The following is a 20,581-nucleotide window of genomic DNA, read 5'->3' on the forward strand; positions in this document are numbered from 1 at the left end:
AGCACAGGTGTGATGGGAACTTCCTTATTCCTACAGCCTGTCCAGCAGGAAATACCTTTGGGTCACGTTTCAAATAAATTTTCTTTCTGTGATGAGCAAAAAATTTTCCCAGTCAGATGAAAGCAGCACAATTAAAATCTCCCATAACTACTCAAACACAGGCACACAGACCAGCAGCAAAGGCAGCAAGTTCTCCTTTAAAACCACTGAGCTTTAGCAATACCAGCCATGTGCTGTCTTCCAAATCCAACAAAACCCTGAGCCTCAGTTTCTGTAGGAATGCCAACAGTGCAGTGGGTTTCTCAGGGGTCTGGGTGCTTGGATATGAGAGGGGTTTATTCCAGCTGCAGTGGGGAAGGGCAGGACAATTCACACATGATTTGAAGCCTCTGCATTTCTCACCTCTGTAGCTAAGATAAACCAATTCTCCTTAAAATATGTGCCTGGCTATTTGCTATTTTCCATGCTGCATCCAGGTTTGGTAAGAAGGAATCACAAAGACTGATAACTCAGCATTTTGTGAATGGTAAAACTTTCATAAAGCCCTTCCATAAAGAGTGTGTAGGGAAGACTAAAACCAAACACAAAATCCCACTAGCTAATGCTTAAGTAACAAATGCCACCAAGTGCCCATTTCCTGAACAACTCTTTTCAGCCGAACTAAAGTGAAATGTTCTTTACAGCTGTAACCCTCAGGAAACAGACACACCAAACTTCTAATTTGCTATTTATTTCCTGGCAGAGTCACTCTCAGCTGGCTAGATTACAGCCTGCAGTAGTTACTGCTTGTATACTGAGAAATAATTCTAAGTTAGTGATGAACTTCAAGTGCTTCAAAAATCACCCAAAGAACCTCTTGCAGTAAGTGGTAGACACCATAGGAATTTTGGTCAATCACATGATTTAAGTTTACTGGTGTTATTTCTGTCACTGTTGTATCAAGCCTCAAGCTGACAGTTGTTTGAGCAAGGGAAATAGGAAAAGAATTACCTGCTTTAAGTTTTGTTATGTTTTATTTTACAATTTTCTGCATAAATTAGACACTGTGTGAGGAGTCTATTCAGTAATTTTAAAGCTCTGTAGTTTTAGTCTGATAATGCAAGTGGAAGACAGTAGGGCAAACTGAAGACTGCAAGTTTGTAAAATATATTAATGTGAATATACAAAATAACACTTTCAGAGTATAAGGAATATTTTAAAACCTCGTTATCTTTTATCTTCCTTAGTTTTACATTTGGCCAGAGACCTCTGATGTCAGGCTTGGATCCTGAATCCATGCACGAAATCTGTCAAGAAGCACTAAATTTCTGCAAGACTCAGCTACACTTCACAGCATGCAAGGTATCAAAGCAACCAAAGCAGTGTTACATCTCCTGCTTCCCAAAAGCAGGAATGAAGTCACAGAGGTAAATATATACTTGAAAGAAAATTATTTTTAAGAAGGGCAAAGCCCAAAAGCTGCAGTTCTAGGTAGGATGAGCTACCTCTGTCTTGTGCCTATTTTAATTAGAAAAAGACAAGAAAGTTTAAAATATGAGATCTTGCTACAAATATTTAATGTGGGTTTGTAATCTACATATTAAGTAAAAAGATAAGGTACCAATATTTTGTGGAAGCTTGCAATTAAAGTGCACTAGGTAGCTATCTCAAATTTCAAGTGGCACAACCATATAGGAGGTATGTCATTCAGTTTCTTTTCTGCCTTCTCTTTTCCAATTTTCAAATTTTATGAGTTTTTTTCTGCTTCTTGGAGCAGCAAAAATTCTGGTTTTGTCTCTTGTTTAATTGCTATTTCACTAACAAAACAATGAATTAAGATAAAAATACTATGTCCCTCTTGCTTTTTCAAGAAGAGCAGTTGTGTTTTATTTGCTTAGGATAGGGAAACATCTCCAGGATCAGTTAAAATTCATGGCTGATCCCTAGTTTTTAAAATAATTTTCCTTTTTTTCTTCTTTTTTTGACTTTCAATTATAGGTAACACATCTGACTCAATGTCTGTTGTTTCAAAATGCTCCTTAGTAAATAGAAGTGTACAGTTTGCTCCTCTACGTGCTTCACTTCCAGATTTTCTCCTCTTTATCCCACTCCCCCAGGCTTCAGAGTACCCATCTCCATGGCAACACTCGATAAGGTTGGTGGGTGGTGTTATCACAGCAGGCTTCCCCACAGAAGGTCTCAGCCATATGGATTATTTATGAACTTGCATGACAACACCAGACCCACTGAAATACTTCTTGAGCAAGTTTTTGTTGAAAACCACTGATTCAAAACAGAGCATCCTCACTGCAGCCCAGGAGGAGAGAGGGGAGGAAAAGCAGCACCAAGGTGGTCCCTGGTCCCTCCTCAGAGCTGCCTGAAAGCTCCTCTTGCCCCAGATAAGATTTATGTGCCATAAATCACAAGTAGTGTATCTAATAAGTCAGTCAGAATCTGGGAAGTTGTGCTTCTGACAAGAATAACAACCATGACTAAACGGTTGCTCCAACTGGTGCTGTTGCCAGGAGTTGTTGCAGATTTGGTGCCCCGAGTTATTCTCTGAACTAAACAAAAGCAGTCTGGCTTTGCACTTTGGTTTCTTCACCTGATACTTTTCCTGAAACTTCAGTATATTTTTTGGCAGATTTTGTATTTATACTGAATTCACTGAAATAGCACAGACAATTTCTTGTAAAGGATTTCTGCAACAGCAGCCTAGTTCTTTGAAGTCAAAGAGTCCACTCTTTGCTTTTTGAGCAAAAGATATAGGACCATAAGATCCTGTTGTATGGAACCCCTTTGTGCAATAATTTTAATAAATTTATCAAGTTGCATCGTAGAGTGAGACAGATTTTCTCTAGGAAGGGGGGAAATGCTTTATTTCCCAAATAGGCATGTTTGTAGTTTTTGAAATAGTCAATACTCAAAATTTAATGGTTGTGATTTATCTTGCCAGCTATCTGTACATCTCTAAAGTATACATGTGAACCTTAACTGGTCACAGTAGGATTTCCTTATGATCAATAAGTAGGAAATGTTGAGGCACAATTTATCAGACCCATTATTAAAATCTGCTCAAAGATTTTATGAATTGCACCCTAAGCAACATAAACACCAGCAAGAACTCTCACTAGTTCAGCCAGGTTTTTGGAGCATAGCTCAGATGCAGAGTTTCAGATCTGCCAATCAAAACGTTACTGGCTTTATCCCACTCTTCCTTCTTCATCACATGCAATCCATCCCTAATTAGGGTAAAATGCTCCAAATTTGATGAGCTGAAGCATTTACAATGCTGAAGGTGATTAATTTTGAGAAAACTTAGTGCACTTATGATAATCAGTTGGAGGAGGCAGTAAAAAACAATGTCTGATCTTCAGACAGAGGGGAAATTTTAAAAAATGAGAACTCAGAGACCAAAATCACAGAATGTAAGAACGACATTAAAAATACTACCTTGACAGAAGCTTTGTCACTTGTCTTCCTTGGATACAAATTTTTTGATGCAGACTGGGAGAGAATTCTGAGATATTTAAGGTATTGCTGAAGAGACTTGGCCAAGTTCACATTATTTTCCACATCATAATTTCTTTCATTATCTTCATTCTGTCCCAAGGTCCTGCACAGCAAAAGCAAGGAAAAGAAAGTTACCAGCCTGTCCAATGTACAAAGTGGCCAACTAAAAAGGCACTGCACACCACTGTAGTTCAATACATAACAGGAAAGTCACTCAAAAGCTTAGCAACCAGAAAAGTATAGAAAATTCAATGTTTCAGCAAAAGCAGTCAAAAATCTTGCACTATTAACAATTTATTTAATGCATTTTAGTTAATGATTCTAGAGTAAATCAAATAAAATGTCACATCAAGGCAAAGCCATATTCAAAAGCAAAGAAAATGCCTGTAAAAAGAAAATGCACATGATTAGATTGCACCCCAAAGAAATATGAGATGGTTCTAAGATTTAAAAAACTTGCTGAATGATGATGAGATTCAATGCCAATTTGGCCCTGCACCAGTGTAAAGAATAGAAGAAAGACTACTAGATATGCAGAAATAATGGAGCAAGTAAACTCCAGTGAAAAGCTTGAAAAGGGAATAATGAGATGGAACAAATATCTCTTCTGATCTTCTCATGTGCCTGGGATTCACAGAATAGTGGTGTTTCCTGAGTGGTTTAGACAGATTTTGGTGACATTTGCAAAGAAAAGCTAGAAATGAGATTAAATGATGGCAGTGTGGAGGTGTTTATATGGGATTCAGAGTGCTGTGTGCAATGAATCTGAATTATTACCAGCTGTCCTCATCTATCTCAACAAAACATAAATGGTGATGATAATTTAAATGTCAGCATCAGTAACTATTTCATTCCTTGTGCAAGAAAGCAGAGAGAAAGTTCCCAGCCCTCTTCCTTCCCTGTGAGTGAAGCTGCTTGAGGGAAATCACCTTTTGGTGTCACCATTTCCTACTCACATGCCCACACACTTCTCCACTGAAGAAGAATTCCAGGTGGAAGAGCTTTACAGCTCAGTGAATGAACTTGACTTTCAACATCTCTGTGCCACTGTAAATAAAATTTTATTCTACCAGCCCACATCTTGGCACTAATGCAGAGGCACAGCCTGAGAGAGCGCCATTATATCATTTTCCAAAGCTGGGGATTAATTATATTACTTTAATCAAAAATTAACAGACTTCCTTCCATGCTCACAGTTGAACTAAATGTGTGTCCCTACTAATTTAACACTAATAAATGTAATTAATAATCTAATTTACTGTGGTGGCACTGCAACCAACAGTGCTCACAGGTTTGCTCACTTTGAAACACCAGAAAAATCCTCCATTTCTCCCCAGTGTATAGCAGCAGGTTCCCATCAGGGACACAAACTCTGGGAAAAAAGAAAGGTTACTGCACAGAGCACTACAGCCAACCTGATATAATTTACCATCAGTCTTGCTTCCTTCTCATTCTGTTTGCATTTTTTTCTTATTCCAGAGCTCTACATTCTGCCTTCTGATGGAGTGTGGACATGCAGGTAACATTATCCACCTTCTGTTCAGCTTAAAGCCAGACCAAAACTATTCTGCAGTTTCAGGAAAACCTGAGCACTGTGCTTTCTGCTTCAGTAGAGATGAACTAATCCAAACAGACTCTCTTCATAGGAAGGATCCCAGTTGCCAACACTCACCTTTCATTCATTGATTAATTCCAACACCTATCTTCTGCTTTCTTCACTAATTTTAAAAGGAAGAGAAAATGAAAAGAAAAAACCAGACCAAATTCTGCTCCAAAGATTTCCACTGGAGCTGATGGGAACTGAATGGGAACTGAATGCACAAAGGACAGGATTTAAGTTGGCCTTTCAAACCATTATTTACAATATATAGTCACTGTCACTGGTGGTAGAAGCAAAATCTGGGATCTAAGATTTCTCATTTTTCATATGGAGACAATAATTGCACTCATATTTACACTCCACATTAGATGCAATATTTTATGCTATAAACATTTAAACAATTGAAATGTAAAAGACTACAAAGCTTCAAATGTAAAAGGCTACAAAGTTTCATTTGATGACAACTTTATTGAGATACTATGAATACATCTGAAAGATTTAAAAATTTTTTTTCAGTTCACCACTATATCACCTTGTTAACTCAGGAATGAAAATACATTAACAAACCAATTATTGCTACTAAATTAAAATATTTCTTTCAAATAGGACAAAGTCATGCTGGAAAATGGATGAAGGACAAATATATAAAAGCACTTGGTGAGTAGGAGAAATGACTGTCAGTTGAGTTCATTTTGTGCACTTATTTGGAAGTATTTTCAGTTTTAATTTGCTCTGAAAGATGACATTGCATACAATGAACTTAAGAGTATAAATAAAATACCACATATAATTATTTATATACAGAAATAATTATGTATTTCCTACAAACTAGCATTTTAGAAGCTTTTTTTGTGGAAATATCTAAATCACTGCACCTCTGCTATTTCTGGAATGTTCCTAATTAATAGAAACCACATATTTTAGAATAAATTCCTCCCTTTTAAATGCTGAGAGTATCTTATTACTGCCTTAATGATGGTTTTATTACAGAAATAATACTATACCCCATCTCATACATTGAAGTTTGCTGGAAACGTTTGTGGTTTTGCCTAATTGCACCAATGAACACAACTGACATTTATTTCCTCTGTGCAGAGTGGACTTTTTTCCTTTATCTTGAGCCCTCTTTCAAGAGAGGGCTTTTTGAAATTTAATAAGGACCCAGGAAATACCACGTACACTCCAGTTAGCCAACAAAGGAAGAACTTTCATCTTGAAATCAAACTCCCAGTTTCAGCATTTTTTTTTGAGATGAAATCCATGTCTTCTGTTTCATCAGATTTTATATGCACTAATTTAGCCTAAGTCAATTTACCTTTCAAGTGTCTGAGTCTATTTTCTTGCTCTCACCAGCTCTGTGGGGATTAATGACTCATTAGTATGACTTCATATTGTCTTATTACACACGTTACCCTTAATAAAAGGTCTTCCTGACATAATGTTTCTTTGATAATTAGATACCTACTCTAAGTTGCTTTTTAAATTATTTAATTATTATCTGATAAGATTTTAGCAAGCACACTGAGCACACTGAACATATAACACACTTGATCAGAATCTACAAGACACCAGATTTCCTACTGTTCTCTGACCTACAAAACACGTTGCAAATGGACAACCAGAAAAATCAATTAGTGCTTTAAACTGTTGGCACATAAGATAATGCTTTCAGAAGCACAGCTTGGTGACTACAGAAAATCTATCCACAATAGGGACTGCTTTACGTGAACACATTTGAAATTCTGATGTTCTTGAAGTATCAATATACAAAATGTTGCAGTTTTTTCCTAAAACATAGTTATAGTTAAAAATTATATTCAAAGTTATAAATTATATATAGTTAAAAATTATAGTCAAAAACTTGTTAAAACCAGGAATTCCTAAAAGTGAGCATTTGCTTTCAATCTCAACCTTAAATATTTTTTTATGTCTTCTTATATTTTTTTATTTTTATATAACTACAAATCAGGAACACTGCAGAATATGGCCGTGGTATCATGAAAATCTGGCCTATTTTGTCTTACTCTCATGAATAAAAATTTTAGGTAATCTCTTAAAAAAAATCCCCAGAAGATATTGAAGATCATTTCTGATACCATCTACTGAGAGCAATCCATTCAATACTGACATTTTGTGTATCTAAGCAGTGAAAACATGTTTATGGATTCAACCACATGTTGTTATCACCTTTATGGTAATCTTTAGATCACTATCTTCTTTAGACATTAAGTTTCTACCTTACTGCACTTCTGAATGGTTCTGTGATTTTAAGAAATGCTTTTGAATCAGCAAACATGTGAAATACAGGGTCAAAGTCTCTGAATTAAATCAAACCAAAGTAAGGCAAATGCAGTTGAAGACACTGGGAAGTGTCAATTACACAGCATTTTATTTCCAGAAAAAAGCAATCTAGAAAGGAAATGGTTCAGCAGGATATGGAAACCACTGCAGTACATGAAGATCTGAATTCCAACATTCAATATTTGCCCATCAAGGCTAGAAGCTCAAATTTATCCCACTATGATGAAGGTTTTATTAACAAAAAGCCCTTTCTTTCAATTCCACTGCTTTTGAGAATTTATTTCTTAAAATTATCTAAGAGAAAGCAAAATTTCTCTTTTTAAATTGTTCTTAAAACTTCATTCTGGGGTTTGTGTGGTTGAGTTGCACTTAAAAGCCTGTAGGACAGAACAGACCAGGCAAAAGAGTCTCTTTATATGTGTAACCGTATATGAAGATGATATAATTGCAGGTTCAACCATATCACTCTACAGAATTACTGATGTGTCTTGCAACCAATTACTGCAAAGTCACCCCTCAATACCTTTCAAGCCATGTCCCAACATTATTTTCTGTCATGGGAACTTGCAAGGATCTCTCCTTTCTGAAAAAAATTTTGCAACTACCACTAGGAATCTATGGACTTCAATTCAATCATAGGTATGTTTTGGAAGAATTTGACTTTGAAAATACAATTAGTCACTCAGAATGCCATTCAATGCTTAGTCCAGAATAAAATATCTTCTGTACTTGAGCTACTATAAGTTTGCCTTTTTGAGCCAGTTCTAGTAGGGATGGCTGAACTGACACTAGACAGTGTATAAATTGAATGAAAGGCCTGATTTTTTAAATTCTGATACCTTAATTAATAATAGAAAGTGTATTTCCTTAACTTGATGATAAACAAAAGAACAAGGTCCAGGGTTTTAATTCATTCTGTCCCCTGAACACCGGTGGACACCTTTACCATGCAGAGAGTGGCTTTTTAAAAATTTTTTAAATTCTGCTTCTGGGCCAACCTCTTTCTTATCATTTGCAAACCTTTCCAAAACCCAAGAAAAACCACTACAGAAGACTTACCTTGCTGTGTCAGATCCTTCAGATGCAAATACATCAGGGCGTTGGCTGTGGGTTTTGTGAATGGTTGAGAGTTCCTGACCAATAACATGCTGGGTGTAATCATCTCGCCAGGTAAAACCTGATAAATAATGAAACAAACAAAAATAGAGTGGAAAATAATCACTATTTAACAACTTGGAAGTTTGGCAAAAATGTGTCCCAAATAAATAACATTAAAAGAGAAAAAAGGAAAAAAGAAGCCTCACTTGGTTGGAACCCACGAGTGAACTGCAGATTCTTCTCTTCTGTATGAAATTCTGTTAATGAAATTTTGCTAATGAAACTTCCTTGCAATGGAAGGAAGACAGTAAAATCATGCAAGGACATTTTGAAAGCCTTTGTTCTTAGCAGAATCTTAGCTAGGTGCAAACCAGTTTTAATAGATAAAAAAGGGTTATTTTGGACAGCTATGGAAATTATCCCAACAGCTGGTGTCTGTTGAAAGGTTGCTTCATGTCCTCCCAGTTCACAGCACACTGCCCCCTCTCTGTTTTCCCCATGAAACATTACGGTTTCAAACACTGAGGAGCAAGTACTGCAAGTTTCACTATAACACACCTAGAGGTCAATTTAAGTTATATTTAAATGTTGCAACAAAGAACTTTTCAGCAAGGGGTAAGCACAACTATGTAGGCAAATTGCAGTGATGACTCGTTAAGTACATGAACTTCCAATCTCTCAATATTACACCTGAAATAATGATATAATCCCAAACATAATTGTTACCTGATTTGTAATGTTACAAATTTTTTACTTTGTTACCTGATTTTTTATGTTACAGTAACACTTTAGAGCATAGAGCTTTCTGATGCAATTCTCTGTAAATATCTAATAACTAAATATCTCACAACTGAAGGGAATCTCTGCTGTTATGCCCTGCGCAGCCCAATACCACAAAATCTCTTAATTAATATTGATAGAAGTTCCAGATATGGTTATCCTGATAATCTCTTCCTGTAAGAAACCACCTAAAGAAAAATCCTCTCTAGCACCAGATGCAGTCAGATCTGGTTGGTAGAAGCAGGAAGGGAAGTTGCTAGAATTTGGAAGGAGGATTTCTGGTTCAGTCCCTATTCTGTGTACAAATTATAAACTTCACCACCATCTGGAGTCAACATGAGGTTTTTTGGTGGAGGCAGACCCTTGGGATGAAGATAAAGCATCCTCAGCCTCAGCAACACTCAGAACTTGGCCGCTCCACTACCTGGGGTGGGTGCTTTATCCACTGGGCTCTTCAGATTTTTCCACTGCATCGAAGCAGAATTATTTATCTATTTACTAAATTCTAGAATTAAAAAAGTAGCCTAAGTAGGACATTTCTCTGTTCTGCCGAAGGAGACAATTCTGAGCGTGCAGAAGTAAAAATTACTTTAATAAATATCAAATTTTCATCCTAGAGAGGACATACTTAAATAAGTTCACTATATGTTTAGACAGGGCTAAGAAGCATTAAAACTATGGTGCTGCCTTGGTTTTAGACAAGATTTGGGGGGAATAAAGAAAGGCCCCATTTGGGCATTAGTTAAGTGGGCTGCATCCCAAACTTTTGTTTTCATTAGTGAAAATAATAATAATAAAAAATTTTAACCAATGTAAGTATGCATGAAGGCTTTAACAAACCAAAAAAGCTTTCTAACATTCCACTTGTGATCTTCCTTTCTCCTTTCTTTAAATAAAAATGTTACTCAAGTTTATTGAGGAAACACTTCACCTGAAGCCATATTAGATGTTAATGGCTACAGTAAATGACTCTAGACACTCGGGAGGGGAAAGAATATCTATCTCTCTAATCTGGTTTTATTTCTGATTCATCCTTTTCAAATGCAAATATCACCTTTTCAAAGGTGCCATGTAAGAAGATGGATTCAAATAGTTTCAAAAATCTAAATCTAAGGCTGCTCAGAACATGTTTTTATGTGAACACACATAAATGAGTCACCATGCACCTATGATTGCTTTGATGCAGTGTAATTAAAATGATTTTTAAAACAAAGTTGAGATATATTCCATACTTATTTATATATGTATATATATATATATATGTTCAATTTTACTTCTCTGTTGTTTAGCACTACACATTTCTGTTTGTTTTATAATCTCATGAAGGAGAAAAAACTAAAATAACTTTCAATTTTAGGAGAATGTGCAACATAGAAAGTTCAGCTAGAATACATATATAGTAAAAACATTAGCATAGCCTTAAAACTACTAATTCATGAACCATGAGTCCAAAATTACTACAGTTTTTACTCTCTAAGCCAATACCAACCCTTTTAAAGGCTAAAGAATATACAATAAAGAACATAAACTCCAAAGAAAAATACATTTAATTATTCTGAAGAGCTTTTTTCAAATTAAAGCAAGAAGAGTTCACCCATGGTACTTGCATACAAATAAGGAATTAATCTCTGAATTTTGAGAAATACAGAGTTTTTTGCCTACAAACCCCAATATTTTCAGTAAAAGAGCATACAAAACCATTGAGATGCCTGTTCTCACAAGTCAAGAGAATGGTATGTCTGTTCTTATCGTCAATGCATTTTTTTTCTACTGCTGCACTATTTTAACATCTTTTTCTAATGCATTTCAAACCAGTAGAGATGCACTATCATCCTTAATATTGTAAAAAACACAACTATGGCACTAAAAAAGAGTAAATAGATGAAAGAAAAACAGACTAGTTGTTATAGAGCTAGAAAGAGCTAGAGTTAAGGGAATATGCCCTCTCAGCTGTATCTCCAGCACTTTTAACTCACTTCAGTGTCAGGACAAGACAAGGATGAAAAACACAAATTTCAACTAATTCAAAAATCCCCTTTTCCAGTAATTCAGTATTTCTGTCTCTTATGCAACAATCTCAGGAACTGCAGCCTGCTTAAAGTTAACCTCACGCCAATCATTTTCCAGCATTGTTTCACTTTCAAAAAAACATCTCCCACACACTGAGCCGAATAAAACCGCGCATTCAAGAGCCATAGCGCCAGGCTGACAGCTGCAATCAGAATTAGGGTTGAGAAGGAGCATATGACGCCGTATGGCGATTTCCTGTTCCCTTTGTCCTTTGTCCCTGTGCCGTCACAGCCCCGGCCTGGCCACCCAATTACTGCGATTTGTGTCCAGCGGCTGAGCAGGATCACAGCGGAGCCCTTGTGCGCGCGTTACTTCCATGTCACTGCCGGGGAGTGATGTGGGGGATGCCCAGCTCCTGATTATCCATGCCCCCCGTGGCTGCAAGGCCCAGGCCCTGCTCTCCCAGCCCAAATTCCCACAGAGGGACAATGTCAAGGGAAGAGAAGGAGTCCGGCGGACACCGGAATGACGCAAACGCCGTGACAACAGCAGCGGACACAAAACTGCTCCCAGTCATTGAAGATCATTGACAGGAGTGAGACCCCACTGTGGAAAACGCCAATCACTTGTTTTTAAAAAATTTAGAACTTTAATAGTAATAAAATGGTTATAAAAATAGTAATACAATTAGAGTAATAATAATTTGGACAATCTGTATTAGGACAATATGAGACAATAGAAACAAAGAGTTACAGACGTCCCAGTACCTATTTCTGGGCAGCACAAGCCCAAAAAAGGACACACATTAACAGAGGATTAACCCTTAAAAACAATAACCTGTTGCATATTCATACACCTCATACATGATGCATAAATTCCATCCAAACACAGGATTCTGTCTGGTCATCCTCAACTCTTCCTCTTAATCCTGATGGTGTCTCCAATCCTGAGTGAGAGAGGAAGAAGTTCATTTCTCCTGATAATGGGGCAATAAATTCACTTTCTCTGAAAGATTTAGGCGTCCTGTAACTGCTATCTCAGTGCGAGTCCTTTCTTTAGAAAGTATCGTACATAGCATAGCTCCTATTATAACATTTTTTTATAACCTAAAACTATATTTAACACACTACTTAAGAGAATTAATACAGCATAGCTTTCTAACACAACACATATACTATTAATTTTAATATTTGCAAAAAGCCAATAATAAAATACGCATTTTTCACACCACAAAAAACAGCCATTGGTTCAAGTTTTCCCTACATTCCCTACACCATCTTCCTTGGTGTCAGCCCAATGTTTAATTTTTAGAAAATTTAATTGGAACTCCATAATTTAAATGTACATGAAAAGGGAATGCCAGTATAAAGACAGTGAAGACATTAATACCTTTACCAAACCCAACTGGAAGGTCAAATCTAATGGAGGTCATCTGGATATAACACAGTCTTTCATATCATCAGGCATCTCCCCAGGTCTTTTATTTCCACATCACAGTCTATTATTATTATTGTCATTATTATTATTATTAGTAGTAGTAGTAGTAGTAGCAGCAGTAGGAGCAGTAGTAACATTATTACCCACAACTACAAAAATAATAAAATTGTTTAGGTCCCCATTATATTCCCATTATTATACATAATGGCTGTGTCACCAGCAAGTACTCTTATAAGAATTATTAGCTGAAATCAAATCAAAAGCAAGCAGTTCTAATAGTGAAGAAAACAGTTTCAGAGATTCAGAGTGGTGAAGAGGTCAGCTTCTGTCTACAAAACTGAAATAAAAATTACTTTCAAATTCAACATAAAATGTCACTTAACCTGCTTAATTGCCTTTGCTGCTATAGCAGTTACAGAGAATTATTGAAAAATACTCAAAATTCAAATATGTATTGCCTTCCCCCAACTGATCCATTTTTCTCAGCAATTGCATTTTTTGTGTGGTTTTGACTCTGTTTTCCATCTTAGAGAAAGTTGATGTCTCTCCAAATATACCTGACAACATCTTTAATGCACATAAATTATAACAGCAGCTCCTGAAAACATTTATCTGCTACTTCTCTGTTAAACTTTTTCTATTCAGACTCATACAAATTAATTTCCTTCCCTCTGAAGGCCTAAGCAAGAAAAACCAAAAGTTTTTTTAACAGTTTGGAGGAGTTCTGGTGCAAATCAGAAGAGCTCAATATAAGTCCATTAAAGAAACAACAGTTCTCACTGCCCTGAGACTTGGCTGTTCGAATCTTCCTGCTGCTGCCCCTGACCCTTTTCCTGACCAGCATGGCTGATGCTGAACACGGCTCTGCAGAAAAGTCCAGCAGAACTTTTGTCTGACTCCTCCACCTCTTTTACCAATCAAAATCTAAAATTATTAGTTCTTCATCAATATATTATCAACAAAATTATTTTTACATATCAAATTCATTGAAAATGACAGGAGATTATTCTAAATTTGCAGAAACCTATATATGGAAACTTGATTCTTCTTTGTCAGGAAATTCCCCTTTATAAAAGCCCGAAATCCTCAGAATTATTCAGAATTAAAAACAGGATATGCACTATTTCTGAGTTGTGACATTATTTTTTCTCTAGTTTTTGGTAACATTAGGCATTTTGTCCCTATATGGTAGATTAAAAATATATTTTTTTTTCTCGAAGCTACCTTCAACTGCTACTTCATTTCAGCCAGAAAACTCTCAGCTGTAGAGCTCAGAGACTTTCATTCCCCATGCCATGTGTTGCAAATTGTTAATGCCTACTTTAGCTGTCAGAACGTCTGCAGAATTGGGAATGATTTGCTTTCTTCCCTATTTTCACAACAGACAGGTCAGGGTAACTTACAGACAACAGCCTTCCTGCAGGCTGCCTTTGCACATTCTCCAGAGGAGCTGCTCTGTTCTCATTCCACACCTCCCCTTTCAGAGCTCAAGGACATACCCAAGAATGTGCACCCATTTCAGCTCTGCCTGAGTCAAAATTGCAGATTTAATGCTGAGGTTGCTGTGTACAACAAAATTAAGTCTTTCAATTGCTATTGCTGTATTTCCTATCTAAGATCCCAGCCAAAAGATAAAATCCTGGTATTGGCTCTTAAAATAAAACTTCACCCAAAAGCGCATTTGTAATACAACTAGAAATGACAAGTTAATGGCAAAAAGAGAAATAGGGAAGTTAAACCCAGCTCTCACACCACAATCTTTTAATTTCCCCATTTCTTTGTATTGGAATACTCATTTTTAGTGAAAATTTTGACTAAGACATTTTCCACAAAACTGGAAGAAATTCTGCCCAAACACTTTGTATTAAACTTCCAGAAAAACTTATTTTAATTATTTTTTTTTGCTCTGGTCTGACTTTGTGTTTGCCTTCTAGATGACAAGCAAATCTGGTTCAGAATTTATTTGAACAAATGACTGGGGGTTATAAGCAGTTATCATAACCCTTGTCCAGTCCATCTCAGCTGGAGCTGTGGTCATCCTCTCCTGAAAGTCCTCCAAAGATTTTTTTGTTTCATTCCCTTTTCCACTGCCAGGTACCAGGTTTGCATTGGTGACTTTTTTGCCTTCTTTTGGAGTTTCTAATGAGACCTTTCTTATAAGGAAGAATTTCATTTGCTGCACTCAGCAGCAATTCACTCACAGGCAAAGAGCTTCTGTTTGAATGAACAGATGAAAGGGCTGCCTAAGGATTACAGCTTCAATTTTTCATATACTGTTTTCTTATACATAAAAGTGATAATCTCCATAGAATTAAATTACAACCATGATCTGCTTACAGTCCTGATTTTAATTTACTCTAAGCAACTCTCCCAGAAGGTAGAGGGAAGGCTTTTCTCTTCAGTTTTTGAAATTTTTCTATTATTTGAAAAAGCCAAATGAGTGCTTCATTTGCCAAGGAGATTATAAAATGCTCTCACAGGACTCAGTATGTAATGTTTCCTTACCTTGATTTCAGCTCTTGCAGAGAGCTACAAATAATTGGGTTTCTACAAGAGAAAGTTTCTAAGTGTTACATAAGACTTTCCTGCCGCTGGAGCTGATAGCAATAATGGACTAATATGATAATGCAAAATATATTTCCAGACTTCCACACAGAGCAGGTTACTTTCCAAAGACTACAACAGAATGGATACATGATTCCCAAATCCTTGAGATGAATCCCATGCTATTCACCATGTCATATAAACCTTCCCACAAACTATTGACCCTCAACCCAAAAACATACACAGAAATGCTTTCTAGGAAGGGAGGTTATCTTGCACTGTTACAACTTCATACTAATGTTCAACTTTAATTAAACTCATGGCCAATCCCACCTTTGACTTGAATATCTTTATGTCTTGCCTAGGCTGTGACATAAAAAACAATCAACTCTAATACATGGTGAGAAAAGGTGCACCCCATTTCCTTCTGTCCCTGAACTATGCACAGACATTTCCTCTGTGCTGTCAGCCCAAGGAGTTTTCATGAACATGAGGAAATATTCACATGCACTAAAAATAGTGATACTAAAATAAAGATGAGATTACTTTCCTTGTTTCACCAAGCTTTGAACCCAAATGCAGTAGCTGGCACTCACACCAAGATGTGTGTAACTACTCCAAATTTAACACAAAAAGGTCTGATGTTAGTTTGACACTGCAAAACTCTTTAATACATTAATCCTCTGCAATCTCCTTTTAGAGTAAGAAGTGATGATACTTTTTTCCTGTCAAAATTACCTTCATTTTTCTGTTCCTTTCTCTTTCCATCTTATTATTCCCTTCCAAGATGTCTTACACTACACTTTCATTCAAACTCAAAGTTTTTCTCAAACTCAGGATCTCTTTAAGTATGCATAAATTGGTTGTAATGCTACACTGTACAATGCTAAGAAGGGAAATTTTGTCCAAATAGTAGTTATCAATGCATTTAAAATCAGCAGGTTTTCCTTCTCATTTTATTTTATGCAATTCATTTCATGCTATCAGTAGGATGACAGCCTTATTGTCAAAAAAAATATAGTTCCTGGGAAAGGACTTTTGAAGTGTCTTCAGCCTGGGAATTAAAACATCACCTGTAACAAGGTAAAATTGGTTGAAAATATGGCGGCACTTAAATCAGTACAGAAAATTAAGTGGATATACAGGTTACACTTACTCTGACAAATTCATCTCAGACCTACAGTTCTTCATGTATTTTTAAATGCTTACGAGCAGAACTGTTCTTTCAGCTCCACATAGTGGTTCTCAGCCCTGTTTTATGTAACTGTTGGACTCTCTTTGATGTTTGTGAAAAATCAATTTTTGGCTGTCAGAGCAGAGCTCTCAGCTGCACGTGCAGAGCCAATCCCAGGGGTGCCACCCCAGGCTGGACAGTGAGAGCTGGATCTTCCAGGGCACCTCCACCTTTGGTTCTGAACAAAATTCCCTCTGACCAAAGTCCAGAGCCATCACCAGGGATGCCACCCCAGGCTGGACACTGAGGGCTGCATCTTCCAGGGCACCTGCACCTCTGGTTTTGAACAAAATTCCCTCTGACCACAGTACAGACAATGCACCAGCAGCACAGAGGGAGGGTTACAGTGAGCCAGAGCAAAGGCTTCTCCAGGACACTCCCAGTCCATCCCATCAGGAAACTCAATATTCCTGAAACCCTTGCCCTAGGAAGGGCCTTAGGTCTGCTACTCGTCACATTCTGTGCTGCACTATGACAAAGACAAATTAAAGCAGGTAAAAGGTAATTTGTTTATACTAAAGGACTGGAAGAAACTCTACACAGTTTGTGCAGAACCATATCTTCCATTTTCCACTTTTAAGCCATTTCTCTGAGACTGCAAATTCCTCCTGGGAGAGGCCATATATTGCATACATTTGCAGAGTCTCTTTCTGCAGCAATAACAATAATTGTTATTGTTGCTATTATTATTAATAAAAGCCCAGCAGCTGCAGAAGAGAGGTTTCCCTTAGGAACTTTGTAAGGATCTTGGTGGCTGAAAGCTCAGAGTTTTCCAGGGAACTGAGCTAGCCAAGTCAGTTTGCCTGCAGCAAAGATGAACAATCTGCAGGTCATGCTGTTCCCCAAAATCTGATTAGAGCTCCTCAGGTTTCATTTTGAATTCACCCTGTGTAGAGAAAACACACACACTGAATTTGTGCAACCCTGAAAGGCATTTTCAGCCAGAGGACTATTTAAATTATTTTCTTTTTTATTTTCTTCTGCACATACAATTTTTGGGTATTGATCCTCTAACCAGCTGCAATGGAGGGTGCAATTACTGTACATTGAATGACAGATAAGTTTTTAATTAAAGCCCTTTTAGTCTTTGCATCTCAGAGCTCTGATTTACATCTCAATTCCAATTAAAAAAATACTGTACCTCTTGTAAGCCAAGGTAAAGTGTCTGCCCATATATTAAGCTAGTGTCTATGGATAAAAATTCTATAATTTGATTATTTTAGCCAACAATGAAAAGGATTTCATGAGGGAATCTCTGACTGACATGATTTCCAACATGGTGTTCATTTTTCCTCCCCTCTTTCATGCAGTTAATACCTCAGTAAGCTTTAATAACATTTTTAGACAATTCATATAGTGCTGATTCATGGATTCCCCACTGATGCTTTGTCAGCTGCACACACTATTGTTTCTTTACTGCTTTCTGGGTTTGATCTCTCTGAACACTTAAAATATGAACTGTGACTCAGTTTTACCACAGTATACCACAATGCTGCTAAAAAAGTTTTTTGAAAAAGACTATCAATGAATTAAAATATTTGCACTAGAAGAGCTGGCACAAGCTCATCAGATATGAACTTAAAACCCCCTAAAATCTAAGTCTTTATGTGGACAGTATTTGGTGCCATCTATTCATAACACATCACTCCATTCAAAAAGATTTGTCAGGTTTCTTGCTCATAACTCTAAAGAGAAGCTATGTTTAAATGTAATTTACTGGAAACTCTGACATTAACAAAATGCCTCCCAAAGAGAAACAGTGACACAACACTGAAATAAAACATACAGAGGGTCATAAAATTCCTATCAGTGCTGGGAGAAATCTTTTCTTTGTGAGTTCTATGCTCAGCTAAAATCCAAATATTCTAAAATAAAAGCTCTGCTAATTTCATGCCCCTAAGGTCTAACACTAATTACACAGACCTGCTATTCCCAGTGTGCTCACTATGAGCTCAGACAACTCTCTTTGGGCACAAGTCATGGTTTGGGGTGCAGGCTGGACCTGCAGGCTGAGCCCCAGGAGGGGGAACCAGAAGCACTCGTGCCTTGTCTTGGATCTGCCCTTCCCCTTGTAATGCAACACCAGCTCTGTGGCTCATTTCTCTATCTGCATCACATATATAGTAACAAAACACAATTTCAGGGGTTAAAGTGGTACTGCATTGCATGAGGCATTTGAATATTGTAGAACTGGGCAGGCATAAACAAGGAACAGTGGCAAAACCAGAATTCAACAGGAGCTACCGCAGTGTGGCACGAAGTAAGCGGCAGGTGGTACTTGGATTTTTTCTGAACTTCAGTGTATTTTTACTATTTAAGGACTAATAACTAATATCAAGGAATTTAATATATTTTCAAAACCACCATTTATTCTAGAAATTTGTTCATCAGCAGCTCTGAATGCTGTAAAAAGCAGCAAACCTCCTTTAAAGCAACACTGAAGTGAAGCAGGAATGATGTTAGAGCATTACAAAAACACTGGTGATGTAGCTCCTATGTCTCACTGTTAGTATTGTTACAGAGGATAAGTCTTCTGATCAGTGGCTCCCAGCTTTAAGAAATAATGATATATTTCTAGATAATCGACTGCTACCTATTACCATACTTTTGATGTGGTGGAACAGTCATGTGCCTTATTTTCCGCGTCCTCAGGGTATCCTGGTTAAATGTCACATGCATTTTTCTCCCATGTTAAGAAAACAAAACCTGCATATTAATTCTTTTTAAGGGAGGCACAAAATTCAATAAGAAAGGAACATTGATTATTCTATTCATCTATAAACTACTCCAATAGACATATAAATAATACTGGAAAATGTAATGTAGCTTTAATTAACAGCAGTGCTCCCCCCATATTATAACAGTCTTGATAGATGAAACCTGCTGCAATCAATCTGATTGCTCTGAGAGCAGTTTAAGCTAATTCACAACAAAAGGCATAAAGTTAAAAAGCCAGAATATCACACAATTTTCACAAGTATTTTGTTATTTAAATTAAGATCTCTGTGTCACTGACCAGATTTCTTAGTAGAGAAATTATAAGCAATCCTCACTGTAAATGTAACCAAGAGCTGAAGTGTCCGAGATCTCCACACACTCCTCTATGGTTGTTCCAAATATCAGAATAAAATAACAAAGAACTGCCCTCTTCTAACTCCAAAATGCTTGTGGTTCAGTTGTCCAAATCTGTAGTTCACTAAAGCAATCCACCTACAAAATGTTTGCTATCACGGCCCCAAAAGGCACAAATCTTAGAAACGAAAGAGCAATGAGTGAATTTCACACAGTGTTAGCAGTTTCAAAAAGAAAAAAAATACTTTATCTAAAGAAATGATCAGTTTATTTTTACACTTCAAGACTATTTGTTGAAAGGAGGAAACTAGGATTAACTTGTTTCATTTATTATGACAAATAAAAGAGAAGCACGGGGCATTGCAAATTCAATGATTTATTGCTAATTTGCTATTCCTGCTCACCATTTATTTCTATGTCTAAAGATAAACTGTATTTGTAGATATTAATTTACATGCATTATATGACATTAAAGAAAATATTTCCTTCTCTCAATTACTTCTCAGCCAAATGCCAAAGGTTCAAACATATGAACTGAGCATGTCTATCTTGACAGCCAGATAAGGCTGAGCTTTTGTACTTTACATTATATTTAGCAGTGAGTCAGGTTTGGTTCATTTTACTCTATGCAGCACCAAGCTATGCCCTTAAATCTATGATACTTTTAGAAACCAAATATATCCAATGTTACTCAGATAATTTTTGATCAACCTGCTTGCTTGAAAGTACATTAGAATTGGTCAAGATTTCCAAGATTACAGCAAAGATAGTCTTATTGATATGTCAGAAAAAAATCACAATTAAGTCTTTTTCACATCTGTTGTGTATTTTGTAAAACAAAATCTGTTTAGCTGACTGTGATGTTGATATTCTTTGTAGATGTAATGTTTTGGTTTGGGGGTTTTTTTGCTTGTTTTTTGTTTGTCGGTTGGTTTTTTAGGGTTTTTTATGGTTTTTTTTTCTGTGATCCCCATTACAACGAAGCTAAATAAGACTGTGCAACCACACCAGAT

The 20,581-nt window shown here is 36.7% G+C and overlaps 1 protein-coding gene across 1 annotated transcript in view; it reads right to left on the bottom strand.

Annotated features, from left to right (window-relative positions):
- Positions 1-20,581, bottom strand: part of PTPRN2 (protein tyrosine phosphatase receptor type N2) — a 634,421-nt gene that overhangs the window by 402,540 nt on the left and 211,300 nt on the right. The window contains exons 4-5 of the mRNA XM_054274266.1: positions 8,453-8,570; positions 3,433-3,595 (exon numbers count right to left, since the gene is read on the bottom strand). Coding sequence (XP_054130241.1) covers positions 3,433-3,595; positions 8,453-8,570 — 281 coding nt within the window. The remainder of the gene's footprint in view (positions 1-3,432; positions 3,596-8,452; positions 8,571-20,581) is intronic.

The sequence above is a fragment of the Melozone crissalis genome, unplaced genomic scaffold, assembly GCF_028551555.1.
Source record: "Melozone crissalis strain CALT ecotype California unplaced genomic scaffold, PUWL_Pcris_2 ptg000016l_1, whole genome shotgun sequence".
Lineage (NCBI taxonomy): Eukaryota > Metazoa > Chordata > Aves > Passeriformes > Passerellidae > Melozone > Melozone crissalis.